The sequence below is a fragment of the Nipponia nippon genome, unplaced genomic scaffold, assembly GCF_047370975.1.
Source record: "Nipponia nippon isolate SJK-2023a ecotype South Korea unplaced genomic scaffold, ASM4737097v1 scaffold_8, whole genome shotgun sequence".
Lineage (NCBI taxonomy): Eukaryota > Metazoa > Chordata > Aves > Pelecaniformes > Threskiornithidae > Nipponia > Nipponia nippon.
In genome coordinates this window covers 36,364,582-36,382,005 of record NW_028262402.1, presented here as the reverse complement: position 1 = coordinate 36,382,005, position 17,424 = coordinate 36,364,582, and the positions used below count along the sequence as shown (strand labels likewise).

At 51.3% G+C, this 17,424-nt stretch overlaps 1 protein-coding gene across 18 annotated transcripts; it reads left to right on the top strand.

Moving 5' to 3' along the window:
- Positions 1-12: 12 nt before the first annotated feature.
- KLF9 (KLF transcription factor 9) lies at positions 13-17,136 on the top strand. Of its 18 annotated transcripts, none has more exons than XR_015701029.1 (6): positions 13-885; positions 2,194-2,319; positions 2,926-3,097; positions 3,196-3,252; positions 3,492-9,289; positions 13,477-13,611. XR_015701029.1 is itself a non-coding variant. In XM_087742050.1 (4 exons), exons 1-4 carry the CDS (start codon positions 8,122-8,124, stop codon positions 13,707-13,709), a joined length of 585 nt encoding a protein of 194 aa, XP_087598176.1. In that variant the 5' UTR covers positions 2,329-8,121; the 3' UTR covers positions 13,710-17,136. The 18 variants fall into 18 exon arrangements, 3 of the variants coding, with proteins under 3 accessions (XP_087598173.1, XP_087598174.1, XP_087598176.1); XR_015701028.1 differs by having other exon boundaries at positions 2,926-4,755; positions 6,370-6,420; positions 8,361-9,289; XR_015701027.1 differs by lacking the exon at positions 3,196-3,252.
- Positions 17,137-17,424: the final 288 nt, after the last annotated feature.

The window sequence follows — 17,424 nt, the reverse complement described above, 5'->3', positions numbered from 1 at the left end:
GACCAATCGGGGGGGCGGGAGGGGGCTCCGAACCTGACGTGATGGGACTCGGCGCGGCCGTCCCCGGGCAGGAGCACGCGGGCGGCGCGCGGCGCGGGGGGCGCGCGGCGGGCGCTCTCCTCTCCCCCGGCCCCCGCGCCGGACCCGGGCCGGCCGCGCCGGCTCCCCCCCGCCGGCTCCGCGCCGCCCCCGGGGGGCGGCGGTGACGGACCTGCCCGGCGCCCCCCCACGATTTATTTCCGCCCCCCCGCCTCCGCCGCCCCCGCGCCCCGTCTGCCTCCGCGCCGCCCTTCCCCGCGCCGCGGGCGGGCCATGGCTGGCGGCGGCGCCGCCGCGGCCGGGCCGGCGGGCGAGCGCTGAGGGCGCCCGGGGCTCCCCGCCCCCCCCCCCCCGGTCCGTCGGGGCGCGGCCGCACCATGTCGGCCGTCGCCTACGTGGACTTCGTGGCGGCGCAGTGCCTGGTCTCCATCTCCAACCGCTCCGCCGTGCCCGAGGCGGCGCGGCTGAAGGTGCCGGGCGAGGGGGAGGCGGCCCGGGAGCTGCGCGACCCCCGCGACGCCTGGAAGGACTACTGCGCCCTGCTGGCCATCGCCAAGAGCCTGCTGGAGCTGAACAAGTACCGGCCGCTGCCCGCCCCCTCCGTCTGCAGCGACAGCGTGGAGAGCCCGGACGAGGACGCGGGCTCCGACAGCGACGCGGCCACCGAGCCGGGCTCCAGCCCGCCCCGCAGCCCGCCGCCGGGGCCGCCCCCCCGCCTGCGCGCCGCCGGGGCCGCCCCCAAGGGGAAGCTGGCGGCCGAGAAGCGGCACAAGTGCCCCTACAGCGGCTGCGGCAAGGTCTACGGCAAGTCCTCCCACCTCAAGGCGCACTACCGGGTGCACACAGGTCGGCAGCGGCGGCGGGCGGAGGGAGCGGGGGGCGGGGAGGGAGCGAGCGAGCGCGTGTCCTCGGGTGAACCCGGCCGGCGCCGTGCCCGCCGCCCGCGCGCGCCCCCGCCGCCCTGCTCCCCGCGCCGCCTGCGGGGTCCTGCTCTCCTTTCCCCCCTCCTCCCTCCCGCCCCCTTTTCCCCTCCCCCGCTCCCCCCCCCCCCCCCCACCCCCGGTGCCGGACCGGCGCCCCGGGTCCGGCGGGAGCGGGCGGCCGCCCCGGGCGGGGCTGCGGCAGCGCCTCCCGCCGCGCCCTGCCTGCCGCCCCCCCCGGCCGGGAGCAGCTGCCGGCCGCCGGGGAGCGGAATAAACTTCGGGCGGCCGGGGCGGCTCGGAGGGCGGTGGCCGGGGCCGCCGGGCCGGGCTCCCCAAGCCGGCGCCGCAGCACCCGGCCCCGCTGTCGCTGGCGGCCGCGGCACCGGCCGCGCCGGGGAACGCCGAGCCCGCTCGGGGCGCCGGTGGGGAAGTCACCGGGGCGGCGAGCAGCGGGCTTTCTGCCGGCGCGGGCAGCTTGTCGCCGCGGGGCAGAATGGGGCGCCTATTCCCGAAAGGAGCCGGGAGCAGGGCAGCCCCCGCCGCGCTGCCCGCGCCCCCCGGCCGCTCCCGCCGTCGGAAACGGCGCCGCCCGCCCTCGCAGAGCCTCGGGGAGGGGGGAGCCGGGCGCCCCGGGGCCGCCGTGCCGGAGCGGGGGGCGCGGCCTGGTCGGCACGCCCCCCCTCCAGCGGGCGAGGGGCCGGGGGCGAAGCCTGAGGGGCCGACCACCCAAAACCGGTGCAGGGCACCGCCGGGCAGCCGGGCGACCCTCCAAACCCCGGGGGCGCCGCCCCTGGCCGAGGGGGTGTGGGCGCCGTCCGTAGGGGACGGGCCGCCCCTCCCCTCTGCCCGCCTGTCCCTCGCCCTGTCGGCTATCGCGACCCAGCTCCGGCGTGATCCCCCCAGGGCTTCATCCCTCCGGCTGCCTGCCCCGTACCCGCGTCCTCGCCCCGGCGCTGGGAAGGGCGTGGCGGCACGGGCACCCGGAGGCGGCACAACACCGGCTGCGGCGGCTCGTCCCTCCTCCGGCCCTGCCGGCGCGGGGGGCACGGCAGCTGTAGGCTTACCTGTCTGGGGTTTTGGTTTTGGTGGTGTGGTTTTTGGTTTTTTGTTTTTGTTTTTTTTTTTTGTCTCTGTAGTGCAAGTGGCTGAATAAAAACCCTTCCACGTCCGAATTGCATTTGGGGTCACAGGGCAGTACGCAAGGCTGCTTAAAAATTGCTCTAAATTAAAGGGTTGCGTGCGAGCGTGGAAGGGAGCAGGTCCAGGGAGACAAACGCTGCCAACGCTTATTTTGCGTGCTTCACGCCTGTTCCGTGGATGGTGGTTTTCTCCTTGATTTTGCCTGTTGGCGGGGATGGTAAGTGGCGAGGTACAAAACGAGTTCGTCACCCGGGGAACGTACTGCGAGGCATTGCTGTAGCGTTTAACGCAGCCTCGGTCGGGCACGGCCGCAGCCGAGCTCCCGCTGAACTCGCGTTGCCCTGGCTTCCCTGGGCGCCTCGGTGTACGTGCGCTGCAGAGGAGGAGACCCGGTGCTGGTCGCCTACCTGTGCCCTGCTGGCAGATCTGCTGGGCGCTTAGCTCGAGAGATCAGCGGGAGGAGGAGGAGGATTACTGGCCGTGGCTCGGCGGCGAGCTCTGCGGTTAAGCAGTTAAGACTGTCTCCCTGAGCCGGGAAAGAGGATGGTCAGCGGTGACCCTGTACTGACCTCGGGACCGGTGCCAAGGATTGTTGTGTTACCGGCTGAGAGGCTGCAGCTCTGATGCTCTTTTGGAGGCTGAATGTTAACTGATGCCTTGCAAAATGTTGGCTCACGAGTGACAAAGAAAATGCGTTAGCATCATTTCCACTTACTACCTCGTGCTCAGATATCCACCCCGATATGGGAACCAAAATAGACATTGACTGGGATAGTATTCTGGGTGATGACATGTAAATTCATGTACTGTACAACCCACACAGCTTGCCGTAAGCAGCAGCGTTATAATAAGGATCTCCTGAAGCGGCGTGAGGTTTAGCATGTGCTCCGCACAAGTGGGTGGCCTTCGCTCCGAGTGTGAGGTGTTTGACTCAGACGCGCTGATACACCGTCACTGTAGTTCTGCGGGATTAAAACCGCCACAGACATCCAGCGGTAATGAACTATTAGAAATTCCTAATGTGAACAGTTAGTTGTAGCTAGCTGAAATGCTAAACGATACTGCTAATGTTAATTATTTTTATCGATGACAGAACGATTCCTTAGCAAGAGTGGGATTCAATGGGACCTCCGGAGTTATTCATAACTGGGTATTGCAGAGCATTAATGCTCCCTCCTTAGTACCATCTTCTTTCCTTTTTTCCCAAATAATTTCTCTCTTGTATATCTGAGCCTCTTGAATCGCTTTCATCTACCTGCCATTTTTCAGCAGGCCACCAACCAGGTGTCTTGCTGCTATGTAGCCTTTAGTGGAAGGAGGTATGCAGCCACCAGTAGAAGCTTCCTGGTCTTAAATGTTTAATATTTAATCCCAGTCTCTCTATCTTAGAAAATGGCTTTAGGATTTCCATTCACACCCGTGAGCTTGCTCGCAGCCACCGCTCTCTTTACTCACGGGTACTAACCAAGCAAGTTGGAAAGCTCTGGATACTGCTCTGTGCTGTGTAACGGTGGGAATCTAAAAACTCGCCAGACCATCTTTGGTAAGCTAATGCAAAGCAAGAAACGAAATACCAAATAAAGGTAGAAGAGTAGAAGACCAAAGACTTGATGCTCAGAGATTAGAGGTCTATATCTTACTAATGATTCTTTAAACTTGTTGTTTCAAAGGCATTGCCTATTTCAGAGAGTAAAAATATCTGTATAACTGTTTGCTTGAAGCTTGGGCCTTTGATGATGACTCTCGTTCAATTTCCAGAAGACCCAAATCAGCCATCCATCAGAAATTCTTCTGCGTTGATTTTAACAGAACAAGGTCCGTGGATGGCGCTGCACATCCTACTTGTGCAAACAGCCCCCTGGCTTGCGCCAGCCGCCGGTCCCACTGAACTCGGCGGCGTGACCGAGTAGAGCAGGACCTGTAGGAGGAAGCCGAGGAAGTCTGAACTGCGCCCCTTCCCGGGGGGATAGTCCTCTCATTCCTCACCAGGCCCCTGGTGTTTCTGCCATATGATCAGGCACGTCTTCGTTCTGTCAAGCGTGTGTACCTACATTCAAAACGTATTAATTTGCAAAGGCCTGGGGATACAAGGGCAAGTATATTGCTGAAAGTGAACTGCTGCCTCCCCTGTGCCTTCACTACCATCCGAAAGTAACCTGGGATTTATTATTTAAGTTCCGGTGTCCTGAGCAGGAAGAGCATTGCAGGTAAGGTTGTTCTGCGTGAGCTGTCCCCAGTAGCATCTCTGAGGTGCATGGCGCTTGGTGCATGGCGCTTGGTGTAGGACAGAAAAAGACGGCATTATCCCCGACGGCTTGCAAGCCAAAACGCCTTTGTCGGGAAGGCAGGTGGAGGGATCCTGACCAACACGACCCTACCTTAGGTTTCCCCATCCTTTATGGGATGCTGTTATGGGAGCACAGGGCACACAAACTCTGCTGAAGTTTGGCGGTGGCAGGAGGGGTTATGAGTGGTGTGTCTGCTTGGCAGCCTTGAGCACTGAGATGGCGTGACCAAGTCTTGCAGACTTTCCCTTCAGAGCATAGAAAAAGGCGCAGACGCATCAGCAGGACATGCACAAGACCTAAGCCCTGGAAGAGGTCAGGAGAAAGCGAGGGACTCGGCTGACCAATAAAATGACAAGCAACAGCAGGTACACAGAGAGTTACCTTGAAATTGCACAGACTTCTCTAAATAGGTAGTTTTAGAGGTTTGATTGTGGCTGGTAATGTGTAGGGTTATTATCAACCTCAAAGATGGGGGGGGGGGGGGGGCGGGTGGGCAGCTTAACAGAGAGGGATGTGCAGGCCAGAGGGTTTCCAAGGAAAATAAACGTATACAGGAGTAAACAAGCAATCTCAGTCAGAAGGCCTGGGCAAGGGAGCACGGAGCAAAGGGCAAGATACCGACAGGGAAAGGGAGAGAAATTGGCAGGCGAAACAAACTTTAAGGAATGTACGTTTGCTATGATGGTGTGAATACAAGCCAGTGAAAGGGCACGTGGCTGCTGAGAGCAGATCCTCCTGGTCAGGTGTGGTGGTTTAACCCCAGCCAGCAATCAAGCACCACATAGCTCCTCACTCACTCTCCCCACCTTGGTGGGATGGGCAAGAGAATCTGAAGGGCAAAAGTAAGAAAACTCATGGGTTGAGATAAAAACAGTTTAATAATTGAAATATAATAATAATAATAAAAATTGTAGTGAAAAGGAAAACAACAACAAAAGAGAGGAACAAAACCCAGGGAAAACAAGTGATGCAACTGCTCACCACCTGCCGACCGATGCCCAGCCTGTCCCCAAGCACCAATCACTGCCCCCTGGTCAACTGCCCCCAGCTTATATACTGAGCATGACATCAGATGGTATGGAATGGCCCTTTGGCCAGTCTGGGTCAGCTGTGCTCCCTCCCAGCTTCTTGTGCACCCAGCAGAGCATGGGAAGCTGAAAAGTCCTTGGCCAGTGTAAGCACTACTCAGCAACAACTAAAACATTGGTGTGTTATCAACATTCTTCTCATACTAAATCCAAAGCACTATACCAGCTACTAAGAAGAAAATTAACTCTATCCCAGCCGAAACCAGAACATCAGGAAAGAGGGACAGAGAAGGTACCATAAAGCTAGTTTGTGAGATGCCTCCTCATACAGGACCTGTAGGAGTTCACTTGCCTGGGGAGGCGAATCCCAGGTGCTTTGTTGTGCTGCAGATCAATGGGAAGTTCATGTCTGCATCTAATTAAGAGTTTTGTTACATCGGGCAGCTGCCGCACCCTTGAGCTGTCCTGGCGTTTGGCTCTCACTGATGGGTGGCAGCAGGGCTGTAGGCAGAGGCATGGACCTGTAGGCTGGCAGTCTGCACAGTGAAGCTGAAGAGCATTTCTGGTAGAAATGAAAGACAAGTGCTGCAGCTGCCTAGTGCTGCAATCTAGATATCACGGCATCAATCCAGCCCCCGTATCAGTTTGGTTTTGACTCTGCTGCTTTGTTATTTGTGTTCTAGATTATCACTAGCTCAACAGACTGTACAGATGCTGATATATTGACAGTCCTCTGCTCACTGGGAGCTTTTTTGGGTATTTTGTGGGAGCATAATCTGAAATTCAGCATTTTAAGCCCCTCTTATCCAGTTCTTGCGATGTCATTTTGCCAGACGCTTGAGAATAAGACTGAGCATTTTTTGCTAAATTCAGACCTCCATCCGAAACGCCCATTCTCAAGGGTTAATGCAAATGTGCAAATTGATGGTGTTCTAATGGGCATGTTTCCAGGTCTCAGAGAAACAGGATCATACTGACTGGAAGCCTTGCCAGCTGAGTAAGGTAGGCAGAAATCCTCAAGATTAAGTTCAATGTTGCCTGACTCCCAGTTGGTTTGGGTTTTGGTTTTGTTTTGGTTTTTTTTTTTTTTTCTGCTAAAAAATAAAAATACTAAGCCAGAGGTATCCATCACAGTGGGAAAGCACTCCAGAAAGGTTTGTATATTCATTGAGTCAACGAAAAGAAGTGCACGTGTAGGACAGAAGCACTGAGCAGGCATCACCCATAAGAGTGCAACTACTATTTCCAGATGGATGTGTTGAAAATGCAGCTTTACTGAGTTCCTGCATGCTGTTGTGCTGTGGCATTGAAGGCTGTGTGGTGGGTGTCTCCTGCTGTTGTTAGCTTGTGTGTCCTGCAGCCCCAGCTGTTAGGATCCCTGGGGGAACAATTTTTCCCCTTCGTCGGCTGCTGTGCTGTTGTGCATCAGGCTGCCGCTGGTGGCCTTGCACAGCTCCCAGACCTGCAGCTGGAAGAGCAGGGAGGGGCCAAGTTAAGATTAAATGGACAGAGTTTGGGGCAGTGATGGCAAAGCACACTTCAGATAGTGTTTACTTGTGGTAGCATAGTTCACCGTCTATATTCTAGTAATGACGACTGTGAATAGCCCAAGAACATTCTATAAATACCTTAGACTTGAGGGAACAGTCTGGCTAATAAATTCATAGTGAAATAACAAAAATTATATTATCTTCCTGAATGCACGTAAAATTGCATTCCTCCTTCCCCTGTCAAAGCTGTTTCTACTTAGTGAGCATTTAATCATTCAAACAGGACAGGAGCCTGAACCCAGTGCTCTTCGATCCCAGGTGAGTGCCCTAAGCACCGGGCTAGGATTTGGTCTCTCTCCATTGCTTGATTAATATTTAAGTATTACTGCAAAATGAAGGAAGTTCGAATGGAGATAAGATAGGAAAAGAGAAGAGGTAGGAACTTGTGCCACGTACCCAAGGGTATACTGCTGAGGGCACTCCTTTCAGCTATGAAAGTGTAGATTTAACTCTCTGGTGAGCTTTGGGGAGGTGTCTCCTCTCCCAGGTAGCTTCCCCGACTGATTAGATAGATAGATAGATAGATGTAAGGAGGCACAGCCCCCCCAAAGAAAGCCCCAAAGGCAGGCAGGGAGGGTTGTGATATGGCATAGAAGCTGTAAAGATATCCCTTGCATCTGCTGCTGTATCAGATGAGGGTAACAGCAAGACTGAGTCTCACTGGGATTTAGGCTCTCAGCAGCTCAATAGTGGTGGGTTTAGCAGGTGGTTTTGCATCTGATCTTTTGAAAGAGACTCAAACACCTGCATGTGCAAGCAGCTGTTGAGTGGTGGTTTTGAGAATGTCGGAGCGGTACAAATAACTTGCTGGAAGTGGCATTTTAACACTCAGATCATCCTGTGATGTTTCGTCCTGAGTGCTGGTGGAATAAACCCCTTGCTGCAACCCATCCGTCATCTGCCTGTCCCACAGGCAGTGTCTGTTTGATCTGTTGCCAGACGAGAGGCCACAGTTTGGGTGTTGCAGAAGCCCTTGTTTCAGGCACATGGTACCTAGCGTCCTCACCGCTGATCTCGCTCTGTGCTGTTTCGCACCAGCATCTGCACCTTGTGGTTGCCACGTGTTTTAATGATCTGATTTTGGAATATCTCAGAAGAGGAAGAAGGCGGTTTGAAAGGCCTCCAGTCTCTCTGCCCTGAAGTGGATGCACGGATGTCTGTAATATCCATCTTCACCAGAATATCTTGTGTGAGGACACTCAGTCAAAATCCAGTGTCCCACAGGAAATTCCTCATTCAGGGTGTGTGGGGCAAGCAATGCACTGAGGGGAGGGGGGAAGTGAGAGAGACCTGATGTAGCAGCTATTCTGTGGCAAGGAAGAGGGCCTACTTTTTTTTTTTTTTTTTTCCTATTGCAATAAACTGGACCATGTTCTTGACAACCACCTACAGAACCTGTCATACTTCAGGAGACACTGAGACATGCAAGAGTGGTGGCTGAGTGGGATCACAGGGGGAAAAAAAAAAAAAAAGAAATTCTCATCATTGTCGTCTCTAAGTCAAGGATTGCGGTTCAGGACCAGTTACTCCTAGGGTACCAAGATTTCTTTGGAAATTTCGAGCTTCAGCAGCCACAGAGGTACAGGAGGATCTTGGAAGATGGAGGTGGGGATTAGATTCTCTCATCTGAACCATGCCGAGCTGATTATGCCAGTCCTGTTTTGCTAAGTAGTTTTGCTCTTGCCTGGTGGCAAGAGATTTCGCTCTTTGGGCTTTCCATATTTGTGTGCTTTCCACTTCTCCCTCCTCCCCATCAGCCGCTTCACGTTTCTGTCAGGAGGGGTCAACCTTGCCGCAGTTCAGAGGAGCTGGGCTTCAGGGCAGGTGCCGCAGGCAGGGTGGCTGCAGGTCATGCCAACAGCTATCTCTGAATGTCTTCTGTAAAGCCAGGGCTCAAACAATTTTAGTAATTGATGTAAAATTAGGACTTTGTTCCACCACAGAAGCACAGTGTGCGCCAGTCCTAGTGCGTGTCCCGTTACACGGCAAGGGAATTGCCCAAGTGTGTGATCATCAACTTTGTCTTCCAGCTTCTTCAAACACAGCCTCCCCCCTCCCAGGAAAAAAAAAAGTCACTCAGAACTTGTCTATCTCTTGTTTGTCCAAATGAATTCATCTTTGTTAAAGCCACCACAAACTGCAGCTCCTAACCTCAGTCATCCACATCTAAAGCAGAATTTTGTAGTGAGAATGCAGATAATGAATCAGGATACCAGTACTACCTGTACTATTAACAAGCCTGCTAATGCCCATTCTGTATTCTTTTTCAGAAACCCTTCCTGCACAAGACTACAATGTGGAAAAATGTGGAATGTCTCAGGGTAGGGCAAAAAAGCTAAATAATTTACCGTCTATTCAGAATAAAATGGAAATGGATTAAAATAAAGTGGACCTGCCTCAGGTCATACAAAGCAGCTTGGATATGGAGTTTAAACTCACAGAGAAAGAAGAAACTAACCATTTGCAGTGGAAGGTGAGGGGAAAGAACAGGGAGAAACGGTCAGGTGAAGCAAGAGAGCAAAGATTGAAGGGATCTGCAGTGGCCTTTATATCCATATGGGATTGAAAGCAAGCTAGGGCTGCAGGAGCAGGAGTTCTCCAGACTCCAGAGACCACCTGTGAAGAGCCACCATTAGCTTGTGCTCAGCATAAACTGTGTCTCCCACTACATTCCTGGTGGCACACAGGACAAAGAGTAGGAATTCTGCAGATGCAGCTATTCCTATAACCTGTAAATCAGTTTCTGTTTCACTTGTTACTTCTGTAAGCTGCCCTGGATATATATATATATATATATATTTTTAGAGAAGATTATTTACATCTTGTGTCTCTTGTGTTCAGATCCTATCACACATAGTTTTAAGGAATCATGATACACCATTGGCCATTCCTTCATCTCTTGATGGAAATCCCATCTAAGGCATATCTTAAAATGTAAGTAGCATATGGCTACCGAAGGAAACGGCGTATAATAGCACCCTCTTTTGATGGTTCATTCTACTCGTTTCAACCTTTAGCGATACTACTCCCAAAACTAAAGGGGAAAAATCATATGGGAAAGATACTTGTTCACTGAGACATGACACAGAAATCCATATCTCCAGATGGAGGCAGCACTAGCTTGCATTGCAGTTCTGTGTGCCATTGCCTGCCTGGCTGCATATGAATTGCAAGACCAGTTTGCTCTGTGGACTCTTCCACAAACATCTCTGCTGCTTTAAAAAATAGTGTGTCAAATGCAACCAGCAAACACAGTGACCAGCTTTGCTGAGTGCACAATCATCACGTGTCACCAGGCATCTCTGCTTTGCCCTAAAAGCCTCCTGGACACGCACCCCGCTGCTGCTCTGCACCTCTTCAGTCCATCACTGAAGCACCATCCCTCTGGGCTGGTGTCATCCATCACGGCTTTGTGACTGAGGGGAGCAGCAGATCTTCAGGCTCGGAGATGACCCCTGAGGGCCTGGTAAAGCCTCCCTCCCCCTCGTCTCTCTGCTCTGAGGAGTATGGAGTTTAATGCGTCCTGGTGCCAGGGATTATGCCTGGCCTGCTTTCATATATGTGTTTCCAAAGTGGCTGTGACAGTCTCCACGGGCTTGTATTGCCGAGGTGGTGAAACCGTTCTCTGCCACTGTACCTGGAGGTTCGGCGGTGGGTGGCGGGTGCCGGTGGTAGCTCTCATGCATCTGAGGGAGCGTGGCCGCTTATCTCTGGCAGCGATCTCTGCTGCGTTCGCTATCTCGGTGCACGGTGGCTCTCCCATCGGTAGCAAGGCATGCCTCCGCCATGCCAGGCTCCCCATGGCCTTCGGCACTCCCCCTGCCGAGCTCAGGGCTGGTTGCCCAGGGACTGCAGTGCCAAACATGTGCAAGGGATCCTGAGCGAGCCCTGCCTTTCCCCAAAGCTTTGTGGTTATGCTGCATAGCCTGGAAGTGCTTTCCCCTGGCACGTGAAATGGGTGTGTGGGGTAGCGATGATGGAGGTCATGCTGCTCCAGTCACATTTCAGAGGGAATTCCAGTAACCAGGCTCCATTTTGTCTTCCCATCTCTAGTTCCAGGAAGGTGGTGGGGGGGGGGGAAGCCCAGTTTCTTGAGGGCTACATGGGGCCAGAGTCAAAACACTGCTTTTAGGCACCCCGGTTGGATACTACTGTGCCTAAAATGTGGACACTAGACCCCAAAGACTGTGATCGTTGTTATCCAGCCTAGGCACCTGGCCTCCCTGTAGTACAGTTATGCACTGCTGCAGGCTGAAGAGCTGTCCTGAGGTAGACGGTTGGAAATGTGGCTTCTGGGGATGGTGCAGGATGCCTGAGCTGCTCTCATTGCTCTGGGGTCTAAGTGGCTGACATAGAGCCATACACCAGATGCCTCCGCACATGCAGGATGTATAGCGCTTCTCCCACATTCCCAGGGGGAGCTAGAAGGCTGTTCTGTGCCTCCCACTGCTGCCTGCTTCCACGAGCTGTGGTAGAAACCATGAGGGAGACGGCAAAAGAGCAGCACAAGTGAAACGCTTGCCTCGGATTCCAAGGGTCAGCGCTGGGCAGGGCAAAGCCAGGGGAGGACGGTGGGCACCGATGCGAGTGCTCTGTATGGCTCCCGGTGCTGCTCGGCCGTGTAGCTGCGGTCACGGCCTTCACGCATGTGTAAGCCTACGTACCTTTTTAATTAATTTCTTTTATACAGGTGGTAGCTGTTTGGAAAGGCTTCCAACCGTGTCTAAAAGCATACAGCAGAGAGCCAAGAAACCTGTTTATAAAAAAAAAAAGTAGCCCCGGGTCAGGATGGCTGGCAGCTGTGCCTCCACTGGGCTCGGGCACCAGGCTGGCTTGGCTCCCTCTGCTCCCTCTGCATCCTTCTCCCCTGAGCGAGGACCAGCATCACTGTGAGGTGAGGAAGGAAAGCGCAGGGGAAGCAGCCGTGCTGCAGCTGCCCGAGGGACTGCCGTAACCTGCGCGGCCCTGCTCGTCCGGCTGCAGCTCCGCTGCATGCTGGTCGGGCTGGGATGGAGCAGCCGCCTGTCAGGGAGCACCGCATCATCAGGAGCCTAACCCATGAAAACAGCTGCATTATTTAAGAGAGCTCACTAGGGCCTTCGGGGCCCCGTGATATAGCTACATCTTGGCTTACCTGGTCCGTCCTCATCCTCCTTGGCCTTTTGGATGCCCTCAGTCACTCCCTCCAGCCCCCTTTCTCCTCCCTACGGCTCTGCAGGTACTTCCCACTGCTGGTTGTCCTCCTGGCATCTGGGCTGTTCGTTCGAGCCTTTAGCCTTTTGTCACCGCTGTTGTGTTTGGGGAGGGCTCCAAGGCATGCTTCCTTGTAAATTACTCCCTTTCTTGTGATAGTAAATAGAAAACAAGCTCGCCTGTTGTGCCAAACTTCACAGTACCAAGAAATACTGGAGTTCTTGGGTTTCTTTCTATTTCTTCCAAGTTGGAAAACTCCTGGGATAGTTTTTATATTTCATGGTTGACTATAAATAGCTGTCACATAGCTGTCAGATATATTCCCTTCAGGAGACTCTTAAGAAAGGGAATTAAGGCATCAAACTGCATCGGTGCATGATGTCTGTGACTGAAAGCTTTCGTGTGAACATAAATGCCTTTTGATTTCTCTCTGTGCCATGGACTAGGGTCAGCCTTGCCAGTCAGGAGGCGTTGGGTCTGTGCCTGTAGGCAAAGCCTGTGCAACCTGCAGAGGTGAACTGCATGGATGTGGGGTGCCACGAACAGTGACTGCTGTTCAATCCTTACACCTTTGTTTTTAAAAGCAAAGGTGCAGTATGGTTTAGGTTAAGGTGTTCAGTTTGGGTCTTCACCATCATAGCAAACATTTATACTGATAGAGCTGTGAATAAGGAATTAGTTTTTCTGTCCTGAAATCAGCCATCTGAGAGACTGAGGGGAGACCTTTGCGCCCTGGAGTAGCTTGGATTTCTGGGGGAAGGGCGGAGAGGGGGGCGCGGGACTTCCCTCTGCGGCCGTGGCGGTTTTGCTCTACGTGTTCGCAGCCCCGAGGCTGCACCGCTCTCCCTGATCCCTCCCCGCTCAATTGTCCCCAGGCTGGAGTGGCTTGTCCTAGGTGAAGGGTTTGTTTTGGCTTCTTTTCTAATGGTTACAAATGATTTTATTCAGCAGAGTGGAAGTGTCAGAGGAGTAATACTGGCGCTCCTTTCCCAAACTGCTGTAGTGAGCCCGACATGAAAAATGTACAGGCACAGGCAGTGCTCATCTGTTGTTTTGACAGTCTTCGGGGTCACGTAAGGTTCTGCACCAGAGTGCAAGTTTCATGCGGTTGGAGGGCTTTTTGGCTTCTGCTGGAGGTGAGACTGAAACCCGATGAAGCGAGTCAACAACTCCACAGACGCTGGCACCACGGCAGAAAACAAAAGCAGCTTTTTCCCCTCAGCAGCATGTTCCCTGGCTCCTCGGTGAAGCTGGTACGTGCTGGCCTGCATTACCCCCGCCCCCTAAATCTCTTGTCATCCTTTCCTCCCCGCAGGCGAGCGACCATTCCCCTGCACGTGGCCTGACTGCCTTAAAAAGTTCTCCCGCTCTGACGAGCTCACCCGGCACTACCGAACCCACACCGGTGAGAAGCAGTTTCGGTGCCCCCTCTGCGAGAAGCGGTTCATGCGGAGCGACCACCTGACAAAGCACGCCCGCCGCCACACCGAGTTTCACCCCAGCATGATCAAGCGATCCAAAAAGTCCAGCTCTGGCAGCTCCTTGTGAAGGCAGGGCTGGCCCGGGGAGGGGAACGGGGAGGAGGCGAGCCGCGGCGAGGATGCAGGCAGTGGCGCCGGAGCACGAGCATCTGCTGTGGCACCGGTTGCCCTTGCCATCCGAAAGCACAAGTAGCCGACATTCAAAAAAAAAAAAACAAGTACTCCGTGCCCCCCTCCCCGTCCTCCACCTCCCCACCCTGCTCTGGGAACAGCGGTCGGGAGCAAGTGGACCGCAGGGGTGAGAGGAGGGAAGGGATGGCCAGCAGAGGAGGCGACCACCTCCTGTAACGGGAGGCATTGACGCTGGTGTACATACGTCTGACTGGATGGCCTGGCCTGTGCCACCACAGTAGCGTGACCCCGAGGTCTTCGTGATTGCTGTGTCATGAACATGTTTTGTTGAACAGTGTAATGCTGCTTGTATTTAGAGTTTGTCGAGTAAAACCACTTTCCGAGTCACATAAATAACTCTCAGATAAAAACTCCATAGCACATTGTAGAAGTGGGTTTACTTCTGTCTCAGAACGATCCTGCATTTAAAGAGACTGTTAAGAGAAACATTACATATGTTACTAATAGCATCTGATTGATATACTGAATAAGGTGAATTTATACTCAAGAAGGCCCGTTAAAGTAAATGGGTCTTTTTAATTTTTCTTTGTATTAACTATACTTTTGAATATAAGCTGCACTTTTCCAGTAAGAACCTGTATAATTCAAGCAGATACTTAAAGCAAAAAATCCCCACAACAGCTCAGTCATTTTCTGGCCGTATGTGTATTTAGCTTTGTTGTTCATTTACCTGGAAAAATACAAATCAGCTTAGATAATGTGGCGGGGGCGTAGGAGCAGAAGCACACGTCTCTCAATTGATCTTATACTTTTAATGTGTTGATAAATACAGTACTGTACTATAGAAATGCCACTAACAGTGCTTTATTCTGCTCTGTTTTGTTTGAATGGATGCATAACAGCAGCTACCATCTTTATAAACTGCTGGTTTTTTAAAGGTTTTTTCTCTTCCTGCACTTGCCTTAAAGATTTATTCTCTTCATACCCTTGCCTAACTCCCGCTGAGTCCTATGGGAGTTGTGTGCTTATGGAGAGAGTAGACCTTTCCTTAAGAGCGCTTTGCTAATGGAAACAGCTGAAATTATTGTAAGGAGCGCTTCAGAAGGTCTCCTGTATCTCTTGATCACTGTTTCTATAGAGTATGGGGGAAAACCATAAGCTGATTGGAAATGCAGCACAGAAGGTGTGTCGTAATACTCCTTACGACATAAGCTTCTCTTGGTACTTTGCGTTGTACCCATGTCATGCATGGCATGTCAAACACCGATAACGGCAATATTACTTTTATTTTAAAGCTACTTTCTGCTCTTTCAGAGGAGCAGAAAGATCACTGAAGGAAACCTTTTCAGTCATGGTCATTAGCTGAGTATTTCATTTTTTTTTTTATGTTAAAAGCATGAACTGTAAGAGGTTATCAGTGATTTTTTTTTCCCCTCCCCAGCTGCATAGAGGAGGGAGAATTCTGTTTACACGTTATTTTTTCCAAAAACATTCTTCTCCTGTTTGGTTTTTACCCCTTCCTCCAGAAGAGGAAGGGGAGGTGCAGCCCTACTATAGAGACTTAGGGCCAAATTCATCTCGTGAGTAATCACACTGAAACTCGAAGTGTTTCCACTGCAGATGAATTTAGGTCATCTTGTAAAATTCTGTACATAAAAAATCTTGTTAGTACACCTGCAATTACAGTATCTTACTGTTTTACCTGATAAAAAGCTTGCTTCCTAGAAACGAACATAAAAAAAATGAACTCTGAGAGTAGAGTGTTTTCTTCTACAGTTGTATAAGGCTTTCAACATTAGAAATCAGTTTGCATATAGTGTTTTTACCTGTGTAGTTCATGATAAATTCCGTCTATGTGAAGAGAACTGCTTTTAAGGCATTGGGGATATTGAGCAGTCTGTGGAATAAAAAGGGATGTGTTTTCTTCAGTGAAGACATCAGGAAACCAAGCACACTTTCTACCTCCGTTTCAGCTTTTTGAAACATTTATTTTAGAAACCAAACTTTAATTTCTGGTGTCCAAATTGAGTCGTGGGGACATACATTCTTCCTAATAAAAATAGGTAGCCTCGGTATTTCTATTGATCTAGAAATACAGAAAGTGTTTTGCTTACCAGTACTGTTAATGCTGCCTTGTTGAGTGGGGTCAGGGCCACGTGCAGCCTGGTGAGATTCAAAGGCGCGTGCACGTTCATCTTCATTCTTCTCTGCGAAGATCACACAAAATTCCGAAGTCCGTCCTGCAGTCTGGATTGTTGCCATTTTGTAGGACAGATACAGCACTTGGAAAATTAAGGCCTGATCCTGTGAAATACAAGACACTCTTACGTCCTATCAACCACAGTGGGAAGCCACAGCTGATAAGCAGCTCCTAAATCAGTATGTAGATGTTTTGGTCACTTAGCTACCAAGATTAACCGATACATGGAAGTAAATGGCCAGATTTATGGTTTCCACCTTGCGTATTTGGGGTAGAATGCACATTTAAAGAAACGTGATCGTTCCTGCAAAGTCTGACAGAATCAACAGGCGGGGGGTACTTTGGTCCATAGGACAGTGGGGCGTACAGGCGCATGCCGTCATTGCATGTGACAAGATCCTGTTTCTGAAAAAAACCTTCCTAAACGGCAGCCCATTTGCTGTAACGTATGCTGTATTTCAGCGTTGGACAGACGGGATTGCAATTCATTAACCACTAACAGAATACATATGGGGAATAATCAGGTTTGGAGATTTCATTTCATTGTTTTGTTCATTTGGGGTTTTGGGGGTTTTTCTTTTAGTAAAAGCAAACAATGGCTCTTAACACATAAACTACAGGTTAGTTCTTGCATCTTGAAGTTAAGTTTTGAAGAGTGTTGCAAGTGTTGGAAAAGAAAAGGGAAATCAGGTTCTCTAATACTGTATGTACTTGTTGTACTATTTTGGAAATACTTAATAGTGCTGAAGTTAGGACAGCTCCTCTCCTTGGTTAAGAAAGCCCATTACTATAGAGAAGTCATGGCTTTAAAGGTGTAGTTATACAACATACTTCTTTTTTGAACAGTTTTTCATGACCTGTATTACAGATCTGTTTTCAGTTTGCAGATGGACTTAGCCCAGCGTACACCAGACTGGACACATACTTCAAAATGCTGTTTTACAGACTAGTGATCTGTAACACTGTAAAATACCAACTTCCAACAGTTTAATCAGTTTTATTTTTGTACAGTATTCGTATCCTTTATAAGTTATTTTGCTGTCCTGTTTTGTAAATCACATGAAATTGTAAAAAAAAGAAAAGGAAAAAAAAAAACTAGGCGTAGATGTTTTTGTACATATGTATATATATATTGTCCAAATAAAGAAAAAATGAATTAAAAAAAAACCCCAAAAAACGTTGTTTTGAATGATTGGAGTCAAGCAGTGGTCATGTAAACCAGTCTGAATGATTATGAAAAAAATACTGTTGCACATGATGAAATCCATGAGTTGAGTGGGCTGTGGGCCGGCCTCAAAGATCTTGGTGTTGCGAGTCATTATTTAGCTTGGGTCTTGTTTCTCTACTTTTCCCAGGTGTTCTCACAGGTATTCCTTCTGCCGATACTGCAGGCAGACGGGGACACAACTGGCAGTGGGGGACAAGTGTCCCCTCACCAGCATGCTCCAGC

Excerpts from the sequence above, each read along its gene's own strand:
- KLF9 (XM_087742047.1), top strand. The coding sequence starts at position 417 with ATGTCGGCCGTCGCCTACGTGGACTTCGTGGCGGCGCAGTGCCTGGTC. Across the intron at positions 886-2,193 it reads GCACTACCGGGTGCACACAG|GGTTGCGTGCGAGCGTGGAA; the intron begins GTCGGCAGCGGC and ends TCTAAATTAAAG. Across the intron at positions 2,320-13,476 it reads TTTGCCTGTTGGCGGGGATG|GCGAGCGACCATTCCCCTGC; the intron begins GTAAGTGGCGAG and ends TCCTCCCCGCAG.